Source organism: Myotis lucifugus, unplaced genomic scaffold, assembly GCF_000147115.1.
Source record: "Myotis lucifugus unplaced genomic scaffold, Myoluc2.0 scaffold_124, whole genome shotgun sequence".
Classification (NCBI taxonomy): Eukaryota; Metazoa; Chordata; class Mammalia; order Chiroptera; family Vespertilionidae; genus Myotis; species Myotis lucifugus.
The window spans coordinates 1,842,541-1,865,119 of record NW_005871172.1 but is presented as its reverse complement, the minus strand read 5'-3'; the positions used below and the strand labels follow the sequence as shown (position 1 = coordinate 1,865,119).

The following is a 22,579-nucleotide window of genomic DNA, read 5'->3' as shown; positions in this document are numbered from 1 at the left end:
GTAACACATGCTCAGCCAGGATTCACACCCAGGCAGCTCCTCCTGGCAGTTCCTTGCACCTGCAATGCCCTCCCCCCGTCCTTCATGCATCGCCATCCCTCAAGGCTCAGCTCTACAGAGGTGCCTGCAGCCTCCCGTTAGAAGGAGTCTCTCCCACACCGCACCTGACCTGTGCTGATTTTATAGCCCGTCCTGCCCTGTCAGCTGCTCATCCTTCCGATGGCAAAGTCCTGGAGAGCACAGGTGGGCCCACCTCCCGGGGCCTTTGCAGCACTGCTCCCCTCCCCCTTCACACAGAGAGTCACAAGGCAGGTCCTCAATCCAAGATTTTTGAATCGAATTTGTTGAGGAAAAGCTGCCCCCCATCTGGGTGGGGACCCCTCACAATAAGGATGTGGTCCTCTGTGCCCGGCTCATTCAACCGCCTGCAAACCTGGTCCTGGCTGGGCTCTGAGGGAAGACATCCCTGGAACAGTCAGGGCTCAGGACTCCACCAGAGGTTCAGAGGGAGTCTCCTCCCCCGTCCCCCCCCCCCCAGAGTCCCCGTGAAAGCCAGAGCCTTGTCTGCATCTGGCACTTCCTCACTCCCACCTTCCTTCCCTAGGCTCTCCTCAGTGCTCGGAGAGGCTCATTCTGCTCTGCAGGCAGGAACTCAGATCCAGGCAGGGAAGGTTAATAAAAGCCACTGATCGGTACTACTGCCTGTCCCCCCGCCCCTCGCCTCCCCTGCCAGCCCTGCCACAGTCCCCCTCACCCCCACACCCCCAGCTGACATGAGCTGCATGGGCTCTGACGCCAGCCTGGCCCCACAGCTACTGGAGCAGAGGAATATTTTGTTTTTTTCCTTCCCAGGAATTAAATTTCTGTGTCTTCCTTGAGGATTGCCTCTTCCAATGTAGTCTTTGGATTTTGAACAATTAATAAGAAATATGTCTTTTTGAGAAAGATCACTGTTCTGCCTCCTGATTCCAAGGAAACGATCCCTAGTCTTTTAATAGTAAATTTGGAGATTTCTAGGAATTCTCCATCTTCATCTTTTCTGGAGCTGGAAGATGGCCAGACATTTCTGGGGATTATACTTCAAGCAACGGAGTTGATTGGTGCCATAGGAAATGCTGTATTGGGCAGTGTTATTGCTTCATTTACAGAGCTTACGATTGCTCCCCTGAACCCCCTTTTCCTCTGTTAAACTGGGGATTCATTTCCCACACTCAAGGCTTTCTAGGCGAATAGCAAGACATGACCAGCTGTGACATAGTTAGTGCGCTGGCTACCCAGCCCAGCCTTGCAAGTACTACATTGAATGTCACCAGCCCACACTAGCCAAGAGGAAGAGAGGGCAGCTTCACACAGATTTCCTTGTACCTTGATTTGTCACTGATCACAGTTAGTAATGTCTACTGAGCACTTACTGTGCGCCTACTGCGAACATCGAACATCGATACCCTGTTGCTCATCCCGAGTACCACAGGCCATTCCCCATACAATACACACTTCAAAATCAGCAGAAACCATCCACATGCAGGGTGTGCACAACATGCAGGCTGGGAGCTCATTCCTGGAAAGTGGGGTGGGGTGATGTTTCCTCCCGTCTCCGCTCCCAGGGGCAGTGGAGGACACAGGAAACAGCAGCCCCGCCCACTCCACCTGCTTCCCAGTGTAGCACGCAGAACAGGGGCAGTACCTTTGGGGTGGGTGGGAAGCTCCGTTCAGGGATAGGGGAATTGGCGGGCTTCCCGCTGTGGTTCTTTGCCTCCCAGTCCTCTGTAGGATTGCCTGTGTCCCCAGCGCGGAACGTGTGGTTGCCCAGTGCCTCTTCCAGGGCAGAGGGCAGTGGGCGGGTAGGAGTGAGGTCTTGGGTGGGAATAGATGGTGGGGGAGGGATGGGGATCGGGGGTGGGGTGTGCTGCACCCAGGGTGAGGATGAGGCACTCACACGGCCTGATGACGGAAGGACAGGGGTTGCGGGGACCTTGGAGGGTGGGTTGGAGGGTGGAGGATGGGGCATCACAGGTAAGGCAGAGGGAATCTTGGGGGGGTAGTAGAACATGTCCAAAGAGATGTCATCCAGGTCAGTGGTGTGGAGGTGTAGCCCACCAGCGAAGCGTCTCAGGGGTGGGGCCAGGGGAGACATGGAAGGCGGGGGCCCCGTGGTCATCTGGGGGTTGCAAGGAAGTTCTGTAGTCTTGGGGCGAGTGCTTCACTTCACAGGATATTGAGTCCAAGGCTCTTCTAATCGATTTCTCTTACTGCTGGAGACCCACCACCCTCACACCAGAGCCACACGGGTGCCACCTGAGCTCATGCCGGACAGCTGGTAGGGAATGCCCACATGCAAGAGGGTCCCACATTATGCCATTTGTGGGTGATAAATAAGGTGACCATATAATTCATCCTCTAAACTGGAGCGCACTTGACAGTGAACGTGGCACTCTTAGTAGTTACACCAGGACAAGGGGTCTAGCTGGGACCATCTCAGATAAGCTGGGACTTAGTGGTCACTCTGGAGACAAGCCCAGGAAAACAGCTGTGTTCTCCCTCCTCAAGAGAGGAAGCGGGAGTGCGCTGGACAGTGGCCATGATGTCTCCCGCTGCCCCCAGGCGGGTCACTCTGAAGGCAGCAGGAGGAGGGGCTAGGTGGAAAGAAGGGCTCTGTTACCTCCGAAATCTCATTATCAGCAGAGGAAATCTGCTCAAGGCGAGTCTGACAGAGCCTTTCCACCCAATACTGAATCTTTTCCGATTCCTCCAGGTCTTCCCGCTCCGTCTCAGACACCTGGGACCCAAGGCCGAGGCACAAAGGAGAGGACAAAGGGTGCACTTGAGTCACACGTGGGCGGCACACACGAAGCGTTTCTTAGAAAACCCCAAAGTACTGTTGGCGTGTCAGCTGTCTAGAAAAAGACCCAAGCTTGTTTCACTGGGCCCAGAAGACGGGGGAACAGGTCGGGGGAGGGTGTCGAGGTGTTGGTTTGACTAACGCCACTTGTAGGCACAATCAGAGAAGGGGCTCATGCAGTGCCTGGGATTCGCTGGCCCCCAAACCCTGAGGCTCTTAGGATTCTCCACCAACGGTCCTATTGTAGGCTCCTAGCGTGTTCTAAGAGTTTAATTTCACATTTCCTTTCCCTTCCAGGCTGCCTTGTCCTCAGAAGCACACGTTCAATTTTTTAAATTTTGTGGCTAATCTGTTCCTAGTGCCAGACCTAATGCACTTCACATTCTCTTGTTTTGTGATGCAATCAGCTTGGCCATCTGTCACGGAAGCATGAAAGGAAGCCGAACCAATGCTATCTCAAACAGCTAGGGAGTGAAGGTCACCCAGCTCACCTAGGAAGTAAGAATTACTCATGCTGGCAGACTGCTTTTGGCATGTCTGGAAGGGAACAGCCTTAGGTACATTCCCAGGTTGAAGAGGTCCAGCCTCAGACACACCCTCTGCTGATGGGAGCAGCCTCAGACCCATAGCCTGATTAGTTGAGGGAGAGCCTGAGACATCCTGCCTGTGCACAGGGTTAGCCTCAGACCCATACCCTCAGAGCCCAGGCACTTTGGGAAACCCTGGTCTTGAACTTGTAACCTGGGGAGGGGATTCAGATGGAATGACAGGTGGGTGGAAGGCTAACTTCCGATCTACGTCTACGCTGAGGGGTGAGCCTCTGACTCACAGCCACACCTGGGGCAGAGAGGCCTAGTCTTGGACTCATACTCTGATACAGTGGGGGTGGAGGGCACAGACCCAAACCGCTGGCCAGGTGTGTGGAGGGCTGACAATCTGAGCAGAGAGTTTAGCTTCAGACTCATACTGAGCAAGGAGGCCAGTCTCAACCCCAAACATACATCTAAGCCAGAAGCTAGTCTCAGATGACCCTGGGATGACCTCCCTCTCCACACTAAGGAGGGGGGCAGGGCTCACTCCACCTTTGGACTCCATTTGGGAGAATAACTCCGGCTGGTTCCCTGGGGGCATGATGGGCAACAACCAAGCCGCCTCCCAGGGGTGCTCACCTGGCTTTGAGCAGGTCACCTACCTCCTGGGCCAGCCGGTTGATCTTCAGTTGCTTTTCCTTTTCCAGCATTTCCTCTTTCTCTTTGTAAAGCTTTTGCTCAAACTCCAGTTCCTTCTTATTCTTTCTCAACTCCTGCAGGCTGTCGTACTTGGCTTTCTTATCCTTTCCTTTCTGAGCAGATGTGGCATTTTTTACACGACAAGGGTTACAAGGTAGTGTTGACACTGGCACAGCACCACAAACAGGGCATTCAGGCCTCAGCAACACCAGGCAACCATCCCACGGTGAGCCCCTCCCCCAGCTCTGCCCATGGGCACTGGAGCTCAGGTTTATGACAAGCAGGCCACTGCTACTCACTGCAGAGTAGGAGACACAATCCCTTTGCCAGAAGAATGGGTTTACTGATTCACTGACTGGCTGTGTGACCTTGGCTAAGTTTCTTAACCTCTCTGGGCCTGATTAACTCATCTCCAAAATGGAAGAAATACCTGCCCCATAAGCTTGCCATCCAGAGCCAATGAAATAACATCTATAAATGTGCTTTATAAACATGAAAGTACTGTATAAATAAAAGGCATTGCATTTATTTCCTAGTATCTGGGCACATGCCTTCTCCAATATCTGGAGAGAAAGGTGTCTCATATGTAGACACCACATGATATAGTCTCTTGCCCAACATCAAACATCTAATAAGTGGTGGTGCCAGGATTTGGTCCTGAGTCTTCCAGGTCCCACAAAGTTTCTACTGTGTCCAGAAGAACTGGGGGCAATGGGAGCATGGCAGGTGTCAACTCCATCACACACAGCCTGGAGGATACAGCTAGCTCTCTGGGGAGGGGACAGCAGGGAGTCAACATTCTGGGGAATGTCTGGGGAAGGAGGAAACCCACCTGTGAGCTCCCCCACCCCCAACAAACCTTCCTGGGGCCTGCTCTCAGAATTCCTGAGTCACCCCAGCATCGAAGGCCAGGAATGAAGATTTGAGTTGACTATCGATTGTAAACAGCTGGGAGGACTTGGATGGGGAGGTGCCATTACAGACTTATACTTGAGTCATCCTGCCCCCTAAAGACAACCCCCACCTCTGTGTGCATGTACTGTGCTCTGGAGATGATCCCACCAGCCACCATCTGAGGGATGGGACCCATCCCAGAACAGTCTAGGAGCCACTTGAGAAAATGGTTCTCTGCTTCAGAGTCCTGCTTGGTTCCTTGCCTACCCTGTTGACTAGACTCCTGGCTCACTTGATAGATGAATCCCTGCTATCATGTTATAGATTCAGACAGCAAATCCCCAGGAGTAGCCAGAAACATTGTGCCTGGAGGCAGCTTGCTAGAGGAAGGGCATGGCCTCCCACAGGCACCACTATGATAGGAATGGCCATTCTGTTGGTTAAAAGATCCCACCAGTGCTAAGGTTTTGGAGCCAGGGAACCTGGCTGGGGCAGGCACATGGGACCGTTCCTGTCCCATCTCCAAGAAAGCAGCACCTGCTTACTGATGCAGAAGGGCAAGTTGCCCCATAGCATTGTCTACTGCTCTCAGAACAGTCTGCTCCAGGTGGGTACTTAGTTGCATGTGAGTCTGCCTCCCTGCCAGATGGTGGGCTCCTGCAAGTAGGGCTGGTCTTCATGATTCACTCATGCAGTCCTGGTGAGAGGGTGAGTCAGAACCACACATCCTCAGGCCCTGGCATAGACTCTGTGGAGCCACTGGCTGGGGGGCTTTGAACCCCAGAGGGATTACTTCCAGGTTAGAAATCGAGACATGGAGCCTTTAGCTTTTCAAATAAGGGAGATGTTGTGCATCAATGGTCATGGCCATAGACGGCCATGTGTACTACCTGGGCACTGGGTGTTCCAGCTCCTGGGAGACACAGTGTCTCACATGGCCCTGGAGAAAGTGGCTGTGGATTTTCAGAGCCAGCAGGAGGAACACAATTCTGGTGTCCTTTTAGCTGTCAGTTAAATTCATGGCAAATATTCCTTTCAGTCGGGACTAAGGAGAGGCAGATGGGGTGGATGTGTTCTTGCTGCTACCTAGAAGCAATTTCCCTCTCTTTTGGAAATGAAATGGAAATCGAAATACCAGCTATTTCTGGAATGACTGAACTAATGAGTAGGGGGAAGCAGGTCCACTTCTTTACCAACAGCACTTCTCAAGGGACGTGATCTCTGTGGGGAAGTGTGTGTGTGTGGAGGAGACGCACACACGCTTCTCTTACATTTGCCTAGTTATCAATGCCTGGGAAGGATTTAACCTACCCATCTCCTGTCATTCGTTTTTCAAGTAGAATCCTCTGTGTGTGTGTGTGTGTGTGTGTGTGTGTGTGTGTGTAGTTATATTCTAGTAGAGACCGTATATAGGAAAGAATTTGACATGTAATGCAATGAGGAATCCTAAGCCAGGGTCAGCCTGTAAATGGAAAGGACAGTTTGATGAGACCAAGTCCTTTCTGAGGCCACCACAGTGTGGAGAGGAGTCCCCTAAGGGGCTCTGTCCTGACTTATTCAGTGTCAGACAAAGCATGATCTGTGCTCCTAGGGGAAGACGCTCTCTGTCAGGAATAATAGTGCTGTCTTCGTATCTGAACGGTACTGTGTTGGAGGAAGGGGCAGATGTTTCTAGCACATTAGATATTCCCATTTACAGGCAGGGAGAAGCTACATATGATCAAGGTCACACCGCGGCCAGGGTTTTGGTTTCTGGAGGCCAGACATCCCGCCAGAAAGAGCCGGTCGAGTGATGACACCTACATTGTTTCACCCAGATTTATGTTGATGCCTGGATCCCAAATGCCAAGTCATCCTGAATGTCCAATCTATAGATGTTAACAGCGGCATTTTCATAATGAAATGCCAAAGTGATTTAGAAAGAAAAGGGATGAGAAAGGTTTATGGGGCCTGGAGATACATAGTAATAAGGTTTAGAGAGAAAATCTAAGGCCTCAGAGACCAGAAAATTGCATTATCCGGGGCACGTGCAGAGATATTTCTAGGGAGAGTTATGATCGGTGTGGCTCTTTGTCTCAACCCGAGGCAGCAAACTCCCGCCTCGGCAGCTGGTCTGTGTCTGGCTCAGTCGGCCTCATAATCTGCATTGTGTACACCCCACCTGACATTTCCCTCTGCCTGTCCTCAGCTTCCGGTCTTGGCCGCTGGGTCTGCTTGACAGAGCGACAAAGCAGCAGCTTCCTGCCATGCCCCCGCCCCGGATGCCCTGTGCCCACCGGGGCTGACCCAGGTGGTGCCTGATGGTGCCTGGGCAGGTTTCACCCGAGAACCCACCCCCACCCCCCACTCCATGATGCCTCTGTGACAGGGCCCTGCCCTCTGATGACAGCCTGACAGAGAAGCACAGCTCTCGAGCAAACAGTCTGGGTCACACTGTTGAGTGTTGACAGGAAACAACAATGTTTGGAAAAGGCCAAAACCCACAGCAAACTCAATGGCAAACGGCACAGCACCCAGCCCTGTCCTACCTTCCGGATGGATGGGAATTTGCCATCATAACGATAAAACCACCCAAAGGCTGTAACAACACAGAGAACGGAGCCGTGAGACAGTTCAGTGCAGCCAGCACCCAGCGAGGGCAGAGGCCGGGAGCGGGGTTCCCATGAGACGAAGAGCAGCACAGCTGGCCCAGCAGCAGAACCGCACCCTCTGCCTGACTCTCCACTTACCTGCCTCGCCTGGGCTGTAAAGCAGGCCCGGGACCACCCGAGAAAGGCCCCGACTGCCAGGCCCCGGGCCCCTGCCACTGCCTCTGGCTTTAGAAATCAGTGCCAGACAAATCAAAGAGAAAGCCCCTGGTGGGAGGATGAGCTTTTCCAACTCAGAGCCACCGCCTGCAAGACACAAAGCCCTGTTGAAAGAGAACGAGGCTTTTCCTGACCGACATCTGGTCCCTCCATCCAAGAAATGGCTCGAGACAAAAGGGAGCCTGGGTCTCTGCCTAGAACTGCTGTCAGCCAGAACAAAACAGTCTTGTCGCACAGTCCAGGCCATATCCTCCACTTTCAGTGTTGGAAGAGAAAGCGATGATTGGGGGCAGCTCTGGGAAGGACGGCTCAGGCAGCCAGCAGGCAGATCGGCCTCCAAAAAAGCATATCCCCGTCCAGGCCAGACAACCCGGGCACCAGCCCCCTGCCTTCTCAGGCAGCAGCATGGCTGGGCAATACCGCAAACCTGAAGCTCCCCGGCCAGTGGTGAAGGCTTAAATAATTACTCACTCTGGACCAGCCTGGGCTCTAGAAGAGAATCTTGAAAGCCCCTTGCTGGACCAAGCACTACCCTCTAGTTGCCGGATCTTGGGGAGATCTGGGGTGTCCTGGGGAGAGGCCCGAGGAAGAACTTGGCCTTGGCCATACCTAAATATTTGAACCAGCAGTTCAGTTATACTGTGTGCACCAGCCGACATGTCAGCCTGGCCCTGTTCTCAAGGTTTTGTGCGCAGGGCTTGGACCAAGCCAGGGCTGGGAGGAGCGCCACAGACTCCAGTGGTCTCCACCATATGCTGGTCCCCCAAAGCTGGACGCAGGGATGGCAGGGCAGGTGGGCAGAGCAAGCAGAGCAGCAAGGCCAGGGAGCGAAGCGGGGGCCGCAAACCTGCTCTCCCTGCTCCTCCGTGCCTCTGTCCCGGTCGTTGGCAGGCTCAAGCTTGGGCTCCACTCTCTGATCATCTACCCGGGAAAACAGGGGGAAGCTGGTGAACCGAGAGGGATTCAGGAGGCCCAGAGGCCAGAGGCGCTTCCCAGGAGCCTGGGGGCCTGGGACCAGCTTCCTCTACGGGAGCTGTGAGGTCAGGGGCAGGAACAGGGCTCAGGAGCCCAGTGCAAAGCTTTCTCGCTCTGGGATGGCGTGTGTCGAGCTTTCAACCTTGGTAGCTTTAGTTTCTCTGTCTGTAAAATGGGCTCACAACACGGGCCTGTTATCTGACAGCAGAGTGAGAAGCATTTTGTGGGGCGTTCAACTGACACTGGGAGGTTGCGTGGCACAGAGGATGGGAATACCTGAGTATGATACAATGTTTGGTGCCAGAGTATACAATGGGAGGACAGATCCTTCTGGCTTCTTACCACCTTCAGACCTCTGGGTCCCCCAGGGACTGTTGGAGCAGTGTGGGTGGACTGGGGACCCTGAGGAGGTGAGGAGATTCCCTAGGGTAGAGGGCACATGTGGTCAGGAAGACAGGGATTTTGACATAATGTGGAGAATAGCAAACCACCCATTCCAGTGGTTTCCAAGCCGCCCTGGGATGGTAGAAGGTAGCGTATAAATTTGCCGCAAGTTATTTATTAATATTTCAAATATTAATTAGAAGAACTTGCCCAATAACCTATGAAAGGGTAAATGTTAAGAGCCATTGCTTTTGGCTTGATTTCTGGTTACTCGACAGTGGAACACTGTTTGTTTCTTGCTAACAAGAATGACTACCTGATCCAACAATGGGGACATACATAACTACTTAATAGTTTGGTAGGAAAACAACTCAACGTCCAAACCATGGGGCCTATTGGGTGTGGGGGCTAATTGATTGATGGGGTCCGTAATGGCAAGAGAAGGGTGGCAATCCCTTGTTTAAACCTCTTCACCTCTCCAGGCTTTTTCTAGCTCTGGGATTCTTGATTAAAATCCCTCCTCCTTGTTGGTTTAGCTAAGGAAGTTCTTCTGGGGAGTTCTATGACAGTGTGTCATGGACTTGAGGGCCTGGCAGGATGTTGGGGTTCTGCCGGGTTGGCCATGGGTAGGCAGGGTGAGCCCCTGGGACAGGGGGTGGTGAGGGGATCAGTCAGTCCCACCCACATCATTAGGATGAGCGGCCTCATTTTCTGGGCAAGAGATGCTCCCCACTTTTTACTGATGGTTCAAAAATGCAGGGTCCACCCCTCATCAGGCACAGGCACCCGAGTCAGGTTTAACCTGTGGGCCGACTGGGCCCAAGTTGAAGAGGGTCAGAGAGGACCTGAACGCAGCCTGGTCCTGCTGGCCTGAAACAGCTGAGACCATTCCAGCCTCGCAGGAATGCGGAGAAAGGCAGGCACTGGGCCGGCTCCCAGGCCTCCCTGCATCTCCTGACTTATCTCCAAACGAGAATTAATTGCCGGTGCATATGGAGATGGATGGAGGCGGCAGCAGCAGCGGCCCCAGCTCAGGCTGGCGGACTCCAGTCATCAATCTCATGCTTCGCGATGTTGCTTTAGAAAACATTTACGTCTCGGACAAAGTTCTCCTTTTCTTCAAGAAGCTTGGTTTTGTTTAAAATCATGAAATAAATAGCTAGCTGCAGAAAGGGTTTTCATTTTCTGTAGTTCCTGAGAGAGTGTGTTTGTTCTGAAGCCAAGACCCAATTTCAAGGCAGGTACTAAATTGACTAGGGTTACTCTCAGGAGTAGCAATTAAAATCGATCTCTCTTCTCCTGAAGCTCCTGTTTCACGCATTAAGAGCAAATTAACTCCCTGTCTAAAGCACAGATTATTCACCGGGAATTTAGCTCTGGCCTCATCCTCAACTAAGACCGAATGTCACAGGGAAGGCTGATGAGAGCGTGCTTTGTCCTTCCGAGAGGACCCTGAGATGACACAGTGCCCCTTGCCAGGAAGGAGTGGCTGGGTGGGAGCTGCTTGCCCTGCACCAAGGAGGGTGAGGTGGAACCATCCAGATGGCTCTGAACCTCTTCATCAACCCCAGTTCAGGTCCCTAGGGCTTGGGCAAAATTCAAAGTTGGAGCCAGAGATGTCCAGACCCTATCACAGATCCCAAATGGCTGCCACACAGCAGAAATGGGGAACCTTGGTCCTTGGATACAGATTCACCCCATGTCCGGAGGTTCCCAGGTCGGCTGAGCGCAGTCCCCTGGAGTGGAACCTGCCCCATGTCAATGATCAAAACAGCTATAAAGAGCAAAGGCCCAACCAGGCATCCTGGACTTGTGGCTGCCACGGCCCCCAAGCTGCCTTGCTCCTGGCTCCCCACCACGAGCCCACTTAAGAAGCACTGAGAGTGAGCCCCCACTTTGCCCTGGTGCTGCAAGCTGCCCCTTGAAGAGGCTTCCTGGGAGTTGGGGTTGAGAGCTAGTGGAAAGGAGAGCAGTTGGTTGAGGCCTGGACCAAAACTAGGGATCATAACATAGTTCAGATGAAGAAAGGAGATAAAGGCAGAGGGACCCGAGGCCACAGGATGGCCTCAGTTTGGTGCCTGGGAGGCCTGATTCCATCCTTGGAGTGCAGGGACCTCGCAGGGTCCAATGCACAAGGATGCAGGTGGCAGGGTCACTTCAGGGAAGCTCCTCCCACAGTTGCCCATCAAGCTTGGACCACTAGAGTCTTCTCTCATGTGAGCCCCTTGCCCCCTTTCCTGCTGCTCTTTCATCCCAACACCAATTCAGACCCAAGCAGGAAGAAGATACAACACCCAACAAACTAAGATAATCCCATGAGCAGTTCACTTTCCCTACAGCTCTCCAATCCCTCTTCAGCAGCCCACAGGCACGGGGAGGGTCCAGCTGCCTGTGTCTGTGTTGTGGGGGAGAGCCTGGCAGCAGGCCTCGAGGACAAGGAGGGCAGACAGATCCCTCCCACCCCAATCCCCTGGCAGACAGCCCCTGGCACATGGCTGCCCCTCTGTGAAGCACATGCAGCCCAGACGGCCAGGGCGATTCACCTGGGGAGGTGGTGGTGAGTGAAGAGGGACCAGCATCTCAGCCCGGACCACCCCCCAGCCTCCTGGCCCCGGAAGGAAGCCCTCTCCCCACCCACCAGCACAGGATACGTACACTTTGGCTTGCGAAGGGGCACGGGGTGCATCTCGGCGCTGATGGTCTTAGACGAGAGGAGCTGTTCCCTGGAGCCCCAGTCTTCTTCCCACTGCTTCTGGAACTTCTCTTCCTCCTCCACGATCCTGAAATAAGACCCCATGCCTGTGATTAGAGTCAGAACCTTCACGGGCCCAGCTTCTGTCTATAGGTCAGAGGTGGGGAAATCGTTTGGTCTGGCCCTGCTAAGGCATTAGGGGTGAGTTAATTAAATGTTTGACCAAATAGGGAAGGCTAATTTTTAAGTTGATAATTCTGTATGTCCCTTGAATGATGTTATAAATATCCAAATGGCCCTTGGCAGAAAAAAGGTTCCCCGCCCCAATTTGGCTCAGTGGATAGAGCATCAGCCTGCAGACTGAGGGGTCCTGGGTTTGATTCCAGTCAAGGGCACTCGCTGGGTTGCGGGCTCAATCCCCAGTAGGGGGTGTGCAGGAGGCAGCCGATTAATGATTCTCATCATTGATGTTTCTATCTCTCTCTCCCTTCCTCTCTGAAATCAATAAAAAGATATTTTAAAAAAAAAGGTTCCCCACCCCTGCTGTAGGGAAACCTCAACCAGCCTGGGGAGAGACCATGGATTCTAGCTGTGGTGAAGACTACAGAGTCCTCGGCTCTTGCATTCTAAATCCAGTGTGAATGCTACCCTGGCAATTACGTAAGACCATGTTCTAGTTACTGGAATGGGATGGCTTTACGGTACTAGGATTATGGAATGGCTAAAAATAAAGGAGGATCCACCAGGGACAAGAGGGCCGGTAAACTGGGCCTGGAGGTGGCCTCTGCTACCCTCTTGAGAGCACACTCACGTCCACACACAGACGCGTGTGCGGACGCATGGGGCGGAGGCACTCACTGTTCCATCTCCTTCCGGTATCTCTCATTTTCCTCTGCTGCCTTCTGGGCAATTTCCTTTTTCCTTCTGAAACACGAATGCAGATTGGCATGCTGAAGTCTGTGCAAGGGGAGTTCACTCTTCTTTGTAGCTAACTCCTGATTTGGAAAAAGTTCTGTTTCTTTCAGGTTCCCCTCCAAGGGTGCCTGGGCCAGCTTTGGATGCTGGTCGTGTACTCTGTGGGGTTTTGTTTGGCACCACTGAGCAGAGATTCTGTGCTGCCGGAGCCGGAGTGCAGGTCAGAGTGGGCCGCACTATGCACCCACCTCCAAACACTTAGATACAGTGACTGATGCTAGGCAGGGCCTGGCCTGAGGGAGGTTGTCCTGGAAGAGGGCCCCAGACCCCAGGGGCAAAGCTGGGTGACTACCCACGACCAGGGCTGCGGGCAGAGGTACCAGCAGAGGTCGTTTTTCAGGCTAAATCTGTGATGGGAGAGATGGGAAAATCCCTTTCCAAATTCTTATAAAGCTCCTAGAATGTACCTGGATTTAGATTTTGACATTGTTTTTGATGTATGAATTGCTTGCCCCGTTTATTCTCTCAACCCATCACCTCAACCATCCCATGTGGGGGCGGGACTTATCACCGCAAACAGGGCAGCTAGGCTGCCTGTTGTGAGTCCCCGCTTGGCCACATGTGACTTTGCACACAAGTGGCTTACCCTCTCTGGGTCTCAGTCTCCTCACCTGTAAAATAGGTTAATACCATCCATCTCACAGGGCTATTGTGAAAATGACATTCAGTAACATACACGAGGCTATAATACAGCACCAGCTACATGGATGGTACTCAACAGATGTTAGCTACTGCATCCCCATATTCCTGGGTCTTGGAAATCAGGGGCTCTCTTTGGCAAGGAGGGAGGAGCCTGGTGGCCTGGAGGCAGGGGATGCTTACGCTGACCACCACTGGACACATCTGGTCTGAGGACAGGCCTTCGGAGGGGAGGATGAGGTTGGCTCAGGACGCGATGGGCGGGAAGCAAGGTGGATGTGGTCTGAGAGGATAGGGAAGGGGCGTCCTAACTGGCCACACTCACTGCTGCTCCATCTCCCGCTGCTCCTGCAGGATCTTGTTGGACTCCATCGCCAGCCGCTTCTGCATGAGAAGCTCCTGCCGCTGCAGCTCGCGCTGCCTCACCTCTTCCAGCCGCTCCCGATCCGTCATGAACAGCTCCCGGCCCTCGTGGGGAGAAAAGAGGCCCCATGCTCAGTCCCCTGGGAAACCTGGGCTCCCACTGCCACAGCCTTGGGGGCCCAGATGAAGGCTGTCTTCTCAGCACCGTGACCCGTGTCAGGCACTGTGGTTCCTGCTGTCTCTGACCCACATGTGCCCTGGCTGGGCAGAGACCCTCTCCCTCTGCTCTGTCAGAGCTTCAGGGACGGAGACACCCTTGGCCCTTCTCGGGAGTGTGTGGCAGACCTCAGGGCTCTGAGTGGCTGGGCCTGGAGGTCAGGGGTCATGGAGGCTCAGCAGCTCACTCTGGACTTACAGCTCCAGCTACGATGGAGATGGTCAGGCTGCGGCTACTCTTCAGCACGTTCACGGCCTGTGGGGACAGGTGGGCGGTCAGCTGAGGCCTGACAGACCAGAGCAGTCCAGGCCTCTAGAGAGCACAGGTTTCAGACACCATGGCAGGCAGAGGGGTGAGACGTGGAGGGCAGAGGTGTAACAGCCAGTAGGTCTCACCTCCTTGTGGTCCAGGTTGGAGAAGTCGATGCCGTTGACTTCGACAATCTGGTCCCCTGCCTGGTGGAGAAATGGAGAGGCATCAGAGTATCTGTAAACTCACTTATCTGAAGGAAAGGTTCATCCTGGGGTTCAAGGGCAGATGCTGCATTTTCAAGTGACTGCACCTCAGTTCTCCTTCAGTTCTCCTTCATGAGCAGAGTGTTGGAAAGCTCTGATGGAGTCCTCTCAGGGTCCCTCTGCCTCATGTCTTTCATCAGCTGCCAAGTATTATATTGTTAGAGGGTCATTCCTTTGGCTGAATTTATGATATTTGCTTTAAACACTCAGATTGTAGACATGGGAGCCCGTGGACTTCTCATATAGCAGAGGCTGTGCTGAGTCATAACTGGTAGCTAGCATTCATCGGTCCCTTACTATATGCCAGTTCTCAGCATGTGTATTGATTCATTTAACTCACACAATGACTCTAGAAGGAAGGCTATCACCCCATTTTATAGGAGAGAATTCTGATGCACAAAAAAGGAAGTAATATGACAAAGTAGAGGTGACAAGTTCTGGCTCTGTAATCAGACCACCTCGGGTTGAATCACAGCTCTACCATTCTAGGTAGCCGATCTTGGAAAAGTCACATACTTTCTCTGGGTCTCAGTTTCCTCATTTGTAAAATGGGGATAATGACAGTACCTAATTCTCAGAGTTCTCATGAATTTTAAAGGGCTTAGAACACTGTCTGATCCAGTAAACACTCAATGATCATTATTACTACAGTCCCAAGCTCAGGACTAAAGGTTCTCAGAGCTGGAGAAGACTGTAGAAAAGGTCAAATGCCACCCCCTCTGTGACGCTTCCCTTAGGGGGTGGGAAGGAATCATCAGCCAGTGACTGCAGAGAGAGGGCTGTGTGGGAAGACGTGTGCCTCCATCACTGTGTGGTCACAGTCTGACCCTGACCCAGGCTCACTCACCTCCAACCCCACCTCAGCAGACAGGGAGCCAGGCTTCACGTTACTGATGAAGATGCCTGGTTTCTGGGTGGGGCCGCTGGAAATGCTGTGGAAGAAATGGGAAATGCAGGTGAGCCTCTGCCTTCAGCGCTCGCTCATTCTCAAGGCCTTGCTCCCTCTGCCTGTGTCTCCAGGCTTTGGTCCCTCAGGTCACCCATGAGCTCAGTACCCAAGGCTCTTCACTGTCTACCTGTGGTAAGAGCCACAGACAACTACTTGTAACCCCTGCCTCCCCACCCAATCCCTCACCCAATACATCACATGTGCTATTTCCTCTTCTAGCACTTTCCTATTCATTCCTTAAGGCTCAAATGCTATCTTCTCTACAAGGTTTTAACGAAACTCCTCTCCTGTCCTAAGATTAATATAGTTGCTCTCTTCTCAGTGCTCCTAAAACACCTACAGCAAGGGAAGTATTTGCACTGCTGTTCTCCCCATCCAGATTGATCACTAATCAATCACAGCACTCTTTCCCACCAAGCCTGGATGCAACCTTAGAGTTCTTTTCAAAACAGTACACCATGCAGCCACTACTAATTGATTAAAGATAGCACAGGATTGGAAACCTATTTGCCATCCATGATGCAGAATGCAGCTCCATTAGCAACCTTGTCATTCATTACTGTAACTGTTTATGTGGCTGGATTCGATATTAGGCTGCAATCTCTGAGAAAGGAGGGGCTTTTTATTACTTAAACTTGGCAGAAAAGTATTGAGTAAATGTGAATGAATGGAAACAATAAGAATGACTTAAATAATAATAGCTAATGTTTACCAACTGCTTATTACTTGCCAGGCACTAAGCTTGATACTTCTGTCATCTCATTCCTCCTCACAATGTGGATATTGTTATCCCCAACTTATAGAGGGAGAAGCTGAGCTTCAGAGTGGTTAAGTAGCTAGTCCAGGTTCTGGAGCTCAAAGGTGGCAGAGAAGGGGCTGACCCCTAGACCTGCGTGCTTAACAAGAGTACGTGGTGTGATCTAATTTCTATTTACAATTCCCTGGCTGCCCCTTAAGGAAACCCACAAGGCAACAGGTAACAAGGGAACAGTGGCAGAGATGATCATCAGGACAGAAGCCTTTACAGTGGCTTGAGTTCCCACCAGAGGAACATGGTTCCTCTTTGGGCCTCAGTTTCCTCATCTGTAAAATGGGCCTGTTAAGAGCTGTCCCCCTGACCTTACAGGCCTGTTGTGAAACTCAGAGGGGAAACCAGGCACCACAAAGTATCATCATCAGTGGGTGAAAGTTTCCTCAGAAGCAGCAGTGAGAAAAGGGAGAGGCATTAGGGTCCTCCTGGGATCTGCTGGCCACTCACCTGCAGCCAAGGCCCCGGGAGCCCACCAGGCTGATGAAGACCTTCTTCTCCCTGTTTTCTCGATTCCCTAGGGAGCCCAGAATGTTCCGCCCGCCCTGGAGGAAAGAGAATAAGGGTCACTAGGTGTCAGATGTGTGAAAATGGCCATTTGAGCTCATAAGCACTACTATTCGCATGTGAGTCTGTTGGCCATTCTGTCCCTGGGGGAGAGGTCTATACCTGCTGGGCTTGGCTGAGGGCCCACCACCCACAGGGGCTTTCTGGATGCACAGGGGCATGTGTGAAGCCCCTGAGGGCACATCCCTAGAGCAAGGCCCCTTTCAGGACCAGCTGCCCCTCCTTGAAGACCACTCCATCCAGACCCCATCACTGGTGGTCCTGGCCCTTACCTCAGATCCTGACACAAACTGATCCACATACTGCCATTTGAGGGGCTCGTCAGGAGAGCTGATGGGAAATGAAATGAGAAGGGGGGTCATTAGAGATGTTGGAGAGACCAGGCCCCAAGTCCAGATCTGCCCCATCTGGAGCCCCCAGTCACCGCTGGCCCAGGGGCAGTGCTGGCCTGTGGGAAGCCAAACCCCAGGACCCTGAGCCCACAGGGAAGAGTCTGTCTCCGAGGAGGGTCTTGCTCACCTCTTCACGGGGATCAGGCCGATGTCTGTGGGAGAAAGGCACTGGGGTTAGGGCGGCTCCTCTGCCCTCCCCTCCTGCCCCAGGAGCTGATTCCCTGCTGCCTACCACCCTACTCCACCATTAGCACCACCCCACCCTTCTATCCCCCCTCCCCTGCCCTCTGGCCTCACTCACGTCTCACTTTGATGGACACAGTCTTCTTGGTGCGGATGAGGTTGATGACCTCCTCATGGGTGCACGAGGAGATGGAGTACCCATTGATCCGGACGATCTCGTCCCCTACCTTGGCCACACACAGAGGGAAGAGGCACAGGTTGAGGGAGCATCGGGTGGCCGGGCAGGTTCACTACCAGATGCCCCGGGCCTGCTCTCCAGGAAAGGGGACGATGGCCTAACTATGTGCCCTAGTGCCTTGTCACAACCAACCCATCCTCCAACAGCTTGAGGGACCCCAGGACAGTGGCACTTCCCAGGAGTCTTTCTGCCACCCTGTTTCACAGATGGAGAGCCTAACATGGTGGGGGAGGGGCACAGAGAGTGGGTAGCGGCGCTGGGAATAGAATACAAGGCTCTGTAACCTAACTCTGGCGTCCCTTTCACCCCATTGGGGTACCAACAGGTTCCAGAATCCATGCAGAGGGTGACCCTTCACACAGATTCAAGCAGCTCTTCCCACCCCACCCCAAGGAGCAGGCTTCCCTGCAACACCATAACGGAGTCGGGGTGGGGAACTTCCAGGACTCCAGGCCCAAGCGCACATGTCTCTCTCTCTCTCTCTCTCTCTCTCTCTCTCTCTCTCTCTCTCTCACACACACACAGACACACACACACACACCCGATCCCTTTTTCCCCACACTATGGAGACTCAATGGACATTTAATCTGCCGTTGCCCTGACTCTGAATTCCCACTCTGGGTGTGAGCAAAGAGCAGCAAATGAACAAAAGGCTTTGGCATTGGATAGCCTGGGTTCAAACCCCTGCTCTTACTCTTATTAGCTGTGTGACCTTGGGTATGTCTATTGAACTTCCTGAACCTGTTTCCCTCATCTGTAAAATGGGGAAATGTGGTTGCTATGAAAATTAAGTGAGTGTGTACATATGAAGTCAGCCAGTGTCTGGCACCACAAATAATAAATACATGGTTGTTATTGCTATTTTTCGTTGAACCTGAGCTCTAAATATTCTGATCAGATCCCTCTTCTCAGGACTTAGCCCTCCTTATACAGGGACAGATAGGGGGCACTTAGGCGTGCCTGGCCAGCCTGGATACAGATCGGTGGTGAGACTGCCCCCTAGTGGACACTGCCTTGGGCTCCTCCAAGTACCTTGGCCCGGGGATCAGGCTTGAAATTCCTCATTTAATAATTGCAGGGCTGGAAGGAACCTCAGACATCAGTAGAAACTGAAGTCCAGGGAGGTGATGTTTTGTCCAAGGTCACACAGCCGTATACTAATAAAAGGGTAATATGCTAATTAGACCAGACGTCTTCCGGTGTCCTTCCAGACAAAGCCACCGTGGCAGGGGCCGAGGCAGAGGCGGTTAGGGCAGATCAGGCCAGCAGGGGAGGGCAGTTAGGGGCAATCAGGTAGGCAGGCAGGCGGGTGAGCAGTTAGGAGCCAGCAGTCCCAGATTGAGAGAGGGATGTCTGAGGGGGTCCCAGATTGGAGAGGGTGCAGGCTGGGCTGAGGGACATCCCCCTCCCCGTGCATGAATTTCATGCACTGGGCCTCTAGTTAGCTATAAAACAGGGATGGATCCCGGATGCCCCTCTCCAGCCTGAGGCCAGCGCAGGTCAGCAGGGGCTTAGCTCACACCACATGTGCTGACCCTTTGGAGACAAGTGGGTACATGTTGACTCTGAGTGGGGCCTAGGGGCCGGGCGGGCAGACAGTCCAGGAGGGAGTGTCAACTCCTACCTTCTACAGCACCACGGCAGAGTCACCTTCTCATTGTTGCCACCTGAACACTTCCCTTCCACACCTGGACACACACCCTAATCTTCTCAGGGGACTGACAGGAGTGGCACGGGGTTCAAAAGGTGCCACGGGGAGGGACTCACTGCAGAACTGTCTAGGTTTCTGGGGCCATCTCCTGTAAGGAGAACCGTTACTAGCCCCTGCACCGACTTTTTCAACTCTGCATCTCTGTTAACCAGATGGGGAAACAGGCGCAGAGAGGTGAAGCCACTTGCTTAGTGTCACCCAGCCAGCAGACAGTGTTGCTGGGATTTGAAGTCAGGTTTCCCTGACAGACCACAAGCGTTTGCTCGAGGGCGTTTGGAAACAGAAAAGCAGGGCGCCTGGCCAAGCCTGGCTGCAGTTCCCTGTGTCTTGCCCTCTTTGGATCCTTGCCACCTGTCAGAGCCCTCAAGTCCCACAGGAAAGGCAGGGATTGCTCTGTCCACTTTATGGCTGGGACCTCCAAGGATGCAGAATCATTCTCTAGCCCTGGACCATAGAGCAGGTTGGGCAGCACAGACCGCCCTGTGCAGGGCAAAGGATGTAGGTTCAGACAGGATACACTTTAAAAAAACACACACTAAAACATCTCCAATAGGGGGAGAAGAGCAGAGAGATGAGGTTCCAAGGCTAGGTCCTATGGGTGGGTCCAAGCCCCCCAACCCGGGGGCCCAGCCTCACAGGTCAGATCAACAGGACCTTCAGTCCAGCCAGGCTGTGCCTGAACATGCCCCTCCCCTGCCTTCCAGAATCTTCCTCCAGCCACATCCAGGCAAGAGATCTCCCCAGAAACATGAGCCCAGACAGGTGAATGGATGCTCCCCTGAGTGAAGTTCCCTGTCTTGTTCCTAAAGGGAACCTGCCCAGGACCCCAGGCAGAACGATTCCCACGCAGCCCCCGGCTCAGGTTGCTGGATCAGCTTTCCTCTCCCTCTCGCTCCCGCGCGGAGCCCTGCAAAAGGCCCTTTGTGCCAGGGCCACAGTGAAATGACGATCTGAGGGGCAGCGGCACAAAGGAGAGATGAGCCCGCCAGCCCGAGAAAGGGTTGATAATGCATAAGCCTGAGAAACAGGCGGGAAGATAAACCTGTTTCATTAAAATGGCCCCAAGCCCCCAGGCCTGGAGGCATCGCTGAGAAGTGCTTGTCCTAGAAGGAGAGCTCGCCCTGGAAAAAAGGGGGCCTCCGCTGCCGCCTGGAGAGGAGCTCATTGTGCTTTCTCTCTGGCCGCGTTTCTGGGCTGGAAAATGTGCGCACGGGAGAGGAATAATGAAGCGGCTGAAATTTCAGACGCCCCCGGCGAGCCGTGAGACAGGGATTTAGAACAAAGCGGTGTCTGTCAGCTCCCGGTTTCCACCTCCCACCCCGTGGTGTCTGGTACCCTTCCCCCCAGGCCCCTAAAGCCCCTGGCTTGGCAGCCCAGATTGGGGTGTTGATAACAAACATGCTGGAAGCTCTGGGCGGGGGTGGGAGGGCCTCTTTTATCTGGACATACAAAAACACAGCTCTGGGCTCCGGCAGGAGCGAGACCTGGAGGTCTGCCCATCTCTGCTCAGACACTGAGGTGCGGGGACCCCGGGGCAGGGGCTGAAGAGAGATCCCTGGGCTTGGCAGTCAGGAGACCTGGGTTCAAATCCTGGCTCTGCCACTTGCTGGCTGTGACACTAGTCAAGAGTGAGTCGCTATCAGCTCTGGAAACGGGATGATACAGCCAAGGCATACAACGAGGGCTGGTTGTGAGCATGTTACCTGGCATCATCCTAGGTGTTTATTCAATCTCCCTCTCTGCTTACCTAACAAGCACAGGAGCACTTGTGCCAGGCACTGTTATAAGTACTTCATAATATGAATTCTCCTCTTAACAACCTGATGAGGTAGATAGTATCATCATCATCATTCCCATTTTACAGATGAGGAAACTGAGGCATGGGGTTAAGTGTTTTCAGCAGTCACACAGCTACAAAGCCAGGACAGTCAGGAGAGTACATCGGATTTCCTTTTACCTTCCAGTAAAAGGCTACATGCCCAAAGCTTCAGGTGTCAGGACATAACTAGGAAGTAGGGGAGGTGGGGGGCAGAGCAGCAGCAGCTGCAGCAGCATCAGGGGGAGCCGTGTTCCCAATGGGACTCGATAAAACAGGCGATCGCCTGCAGCCTGAGGGAAACCTATCAGGATGCGGCAGCGTCTTCCTCTCCCAAAGTCTCAGAAAGGTGAGTGACCATGTTATGCCACACAGCCCAGCAAGTGTGTGGGGGAGGCAGGAAGCCCAAGGACTCTGCCCACTCACCTGCAGCCCGACGCTGTCTGCCTGGCCGCCTTTGATGAGGTGGGAGATGAAGAGCCCACAGCCGAACTCGAGGCCGCCACGCACGCTGAGGCCCAGGCCTTCGGGGTGCAGACGGTCCAGACGCACCTCTTTCAGCTTCCTGCCGTCGGAGAGGTGGGTGATGGCCCAGCTCTGGCCTGACCACCAGTGCTGCCCCATCCACTAGTGAGGGACCCTGTCCACCCGAGGGTGACCTCGCCCAGCCGTGCCTCTGGTCAGGGGGCTCCCTCCGCACCTGGAGCGCCGGGGGGTCAGCTGGTCGTACTCCACCTGGTGCTTCAGCGGGATCAGGGGTCTGATGGCGTCAAACAGCGGCAGGCGGCTGGGCTCATTGATGACCAGCTTCAGGTCTCCCACAAGCACAGCCACGTCCATGGTCCTGCAGAGACAAGGGGGACCTGGAGCCTCACCCAGGACCATGACCTCTGAGACCCACGGATTCCCAGAGAAAGCAGTCCTGGACTGGGTCCCCACCCACTGGGCCCAGGCCTTGGAATTGAGAATCCGGAAAAGCCAGAGCCCCACCTCTGGGCAAGCTGTCTCAGAAGAACTTTGTTCTCTCATATCGGCATCGCCAGGAAACCCATGAGGTAGGGGTTGGGAACCCATTTTGCAAATGAAATCAAGTCAGGATTCAAACTCCACTCTGCCCAGTTCCGAAGCCCAGGATCACTCCAGACAGGAAACCTCCTGTGAGATGGCGGTGACCCCTCCTGCCCCTCCCCTCCCCCAGTCTCCCACTTCTAACCTGTAGCTAAACTCTGTAAATTCTACCTCCACAATACCTCTCACTCGCCTCCTCTTCACACTGTTCAGGCCTCAGTGTCTCTGGCCTGCCTCTCTCCAGCTGCCTGCCAACTTGCTCACTCTCATCTAGTCTTTTCTAAATGTAAGTCACTCCTCAAAACCCTTTGATGGCTC

General features: G+C 53.5%; 1 protein-coding gene across 1 annotated transcript in view; it reads right to left on the bottom strand.

Annotated features, from left to right (window-relative positions):
* Positions 1-22,222, bottom strand: part of USH1C (USH1 protein network component harmonin) — a 36,210-nt gene extending 13,988 nt beyond the window's left edge. Inside the window, exons 1-17 of the mRNA XM_014460076.2 lie at positions 22,137-22,222; positions 21,894-22,037; positions 21,620-21,758; positions 17,547-17,655; positions 17,373-17,397; positions 17,126-17,183; positions 16,737-16,831; positions 15,377-15,461; positions 14,410-14,469; positions 14,213-14,269; positions 13,760-13,902; positions 12,679-12,744; positions 11,784-11,908; positions 7,491-7,540; positions 4,032-4,181; positions 2,660-2,776; positions 1,685-2,158 (exon numbers count right to left, since the gene is read on the bottom strand). Of these exons, the coding sequence (XP_014315562.2) occupies positions 1,685-2,158; positions 2,660-2,776; positions 4,032-4,181; positions 7,491-7,540; positions 11,784-11,908; positions 12,679-12,744; positions 13,760-13,902; positions 14,213-14,269; positions 14,410-14,469; positions 15,377-15,461; positions 16,737-16,831; positions 17,126-17,183; positions 17,373-17,397; positions 17,547-17,655; positions 21,620-21,758; positions 21,894-22,037; positions 22,137-22,222 (1,983 nt within the window). The remainder of the gene's footprint in view (positions 1-1,684; positions 2,159-2,659; positions 2,777-4,031; positions 4,182-7,490; positions 7,541-11,783; positions 11,909-12,678; positions 12,745-13,759; positions 13,903-14,212; positions 14,270-14,409; positions 14,470-15,376; positions 15,462-16,736; positions 16,832-17,125; positions 17,184-17,372; positions 17,398-17,546; positions 17,656-21,619; positions 21,759-21,893; positions 22,038-22,136) is intronic.
* Positions 22,223-22,579: the final 357 nt, after the last annotated feature.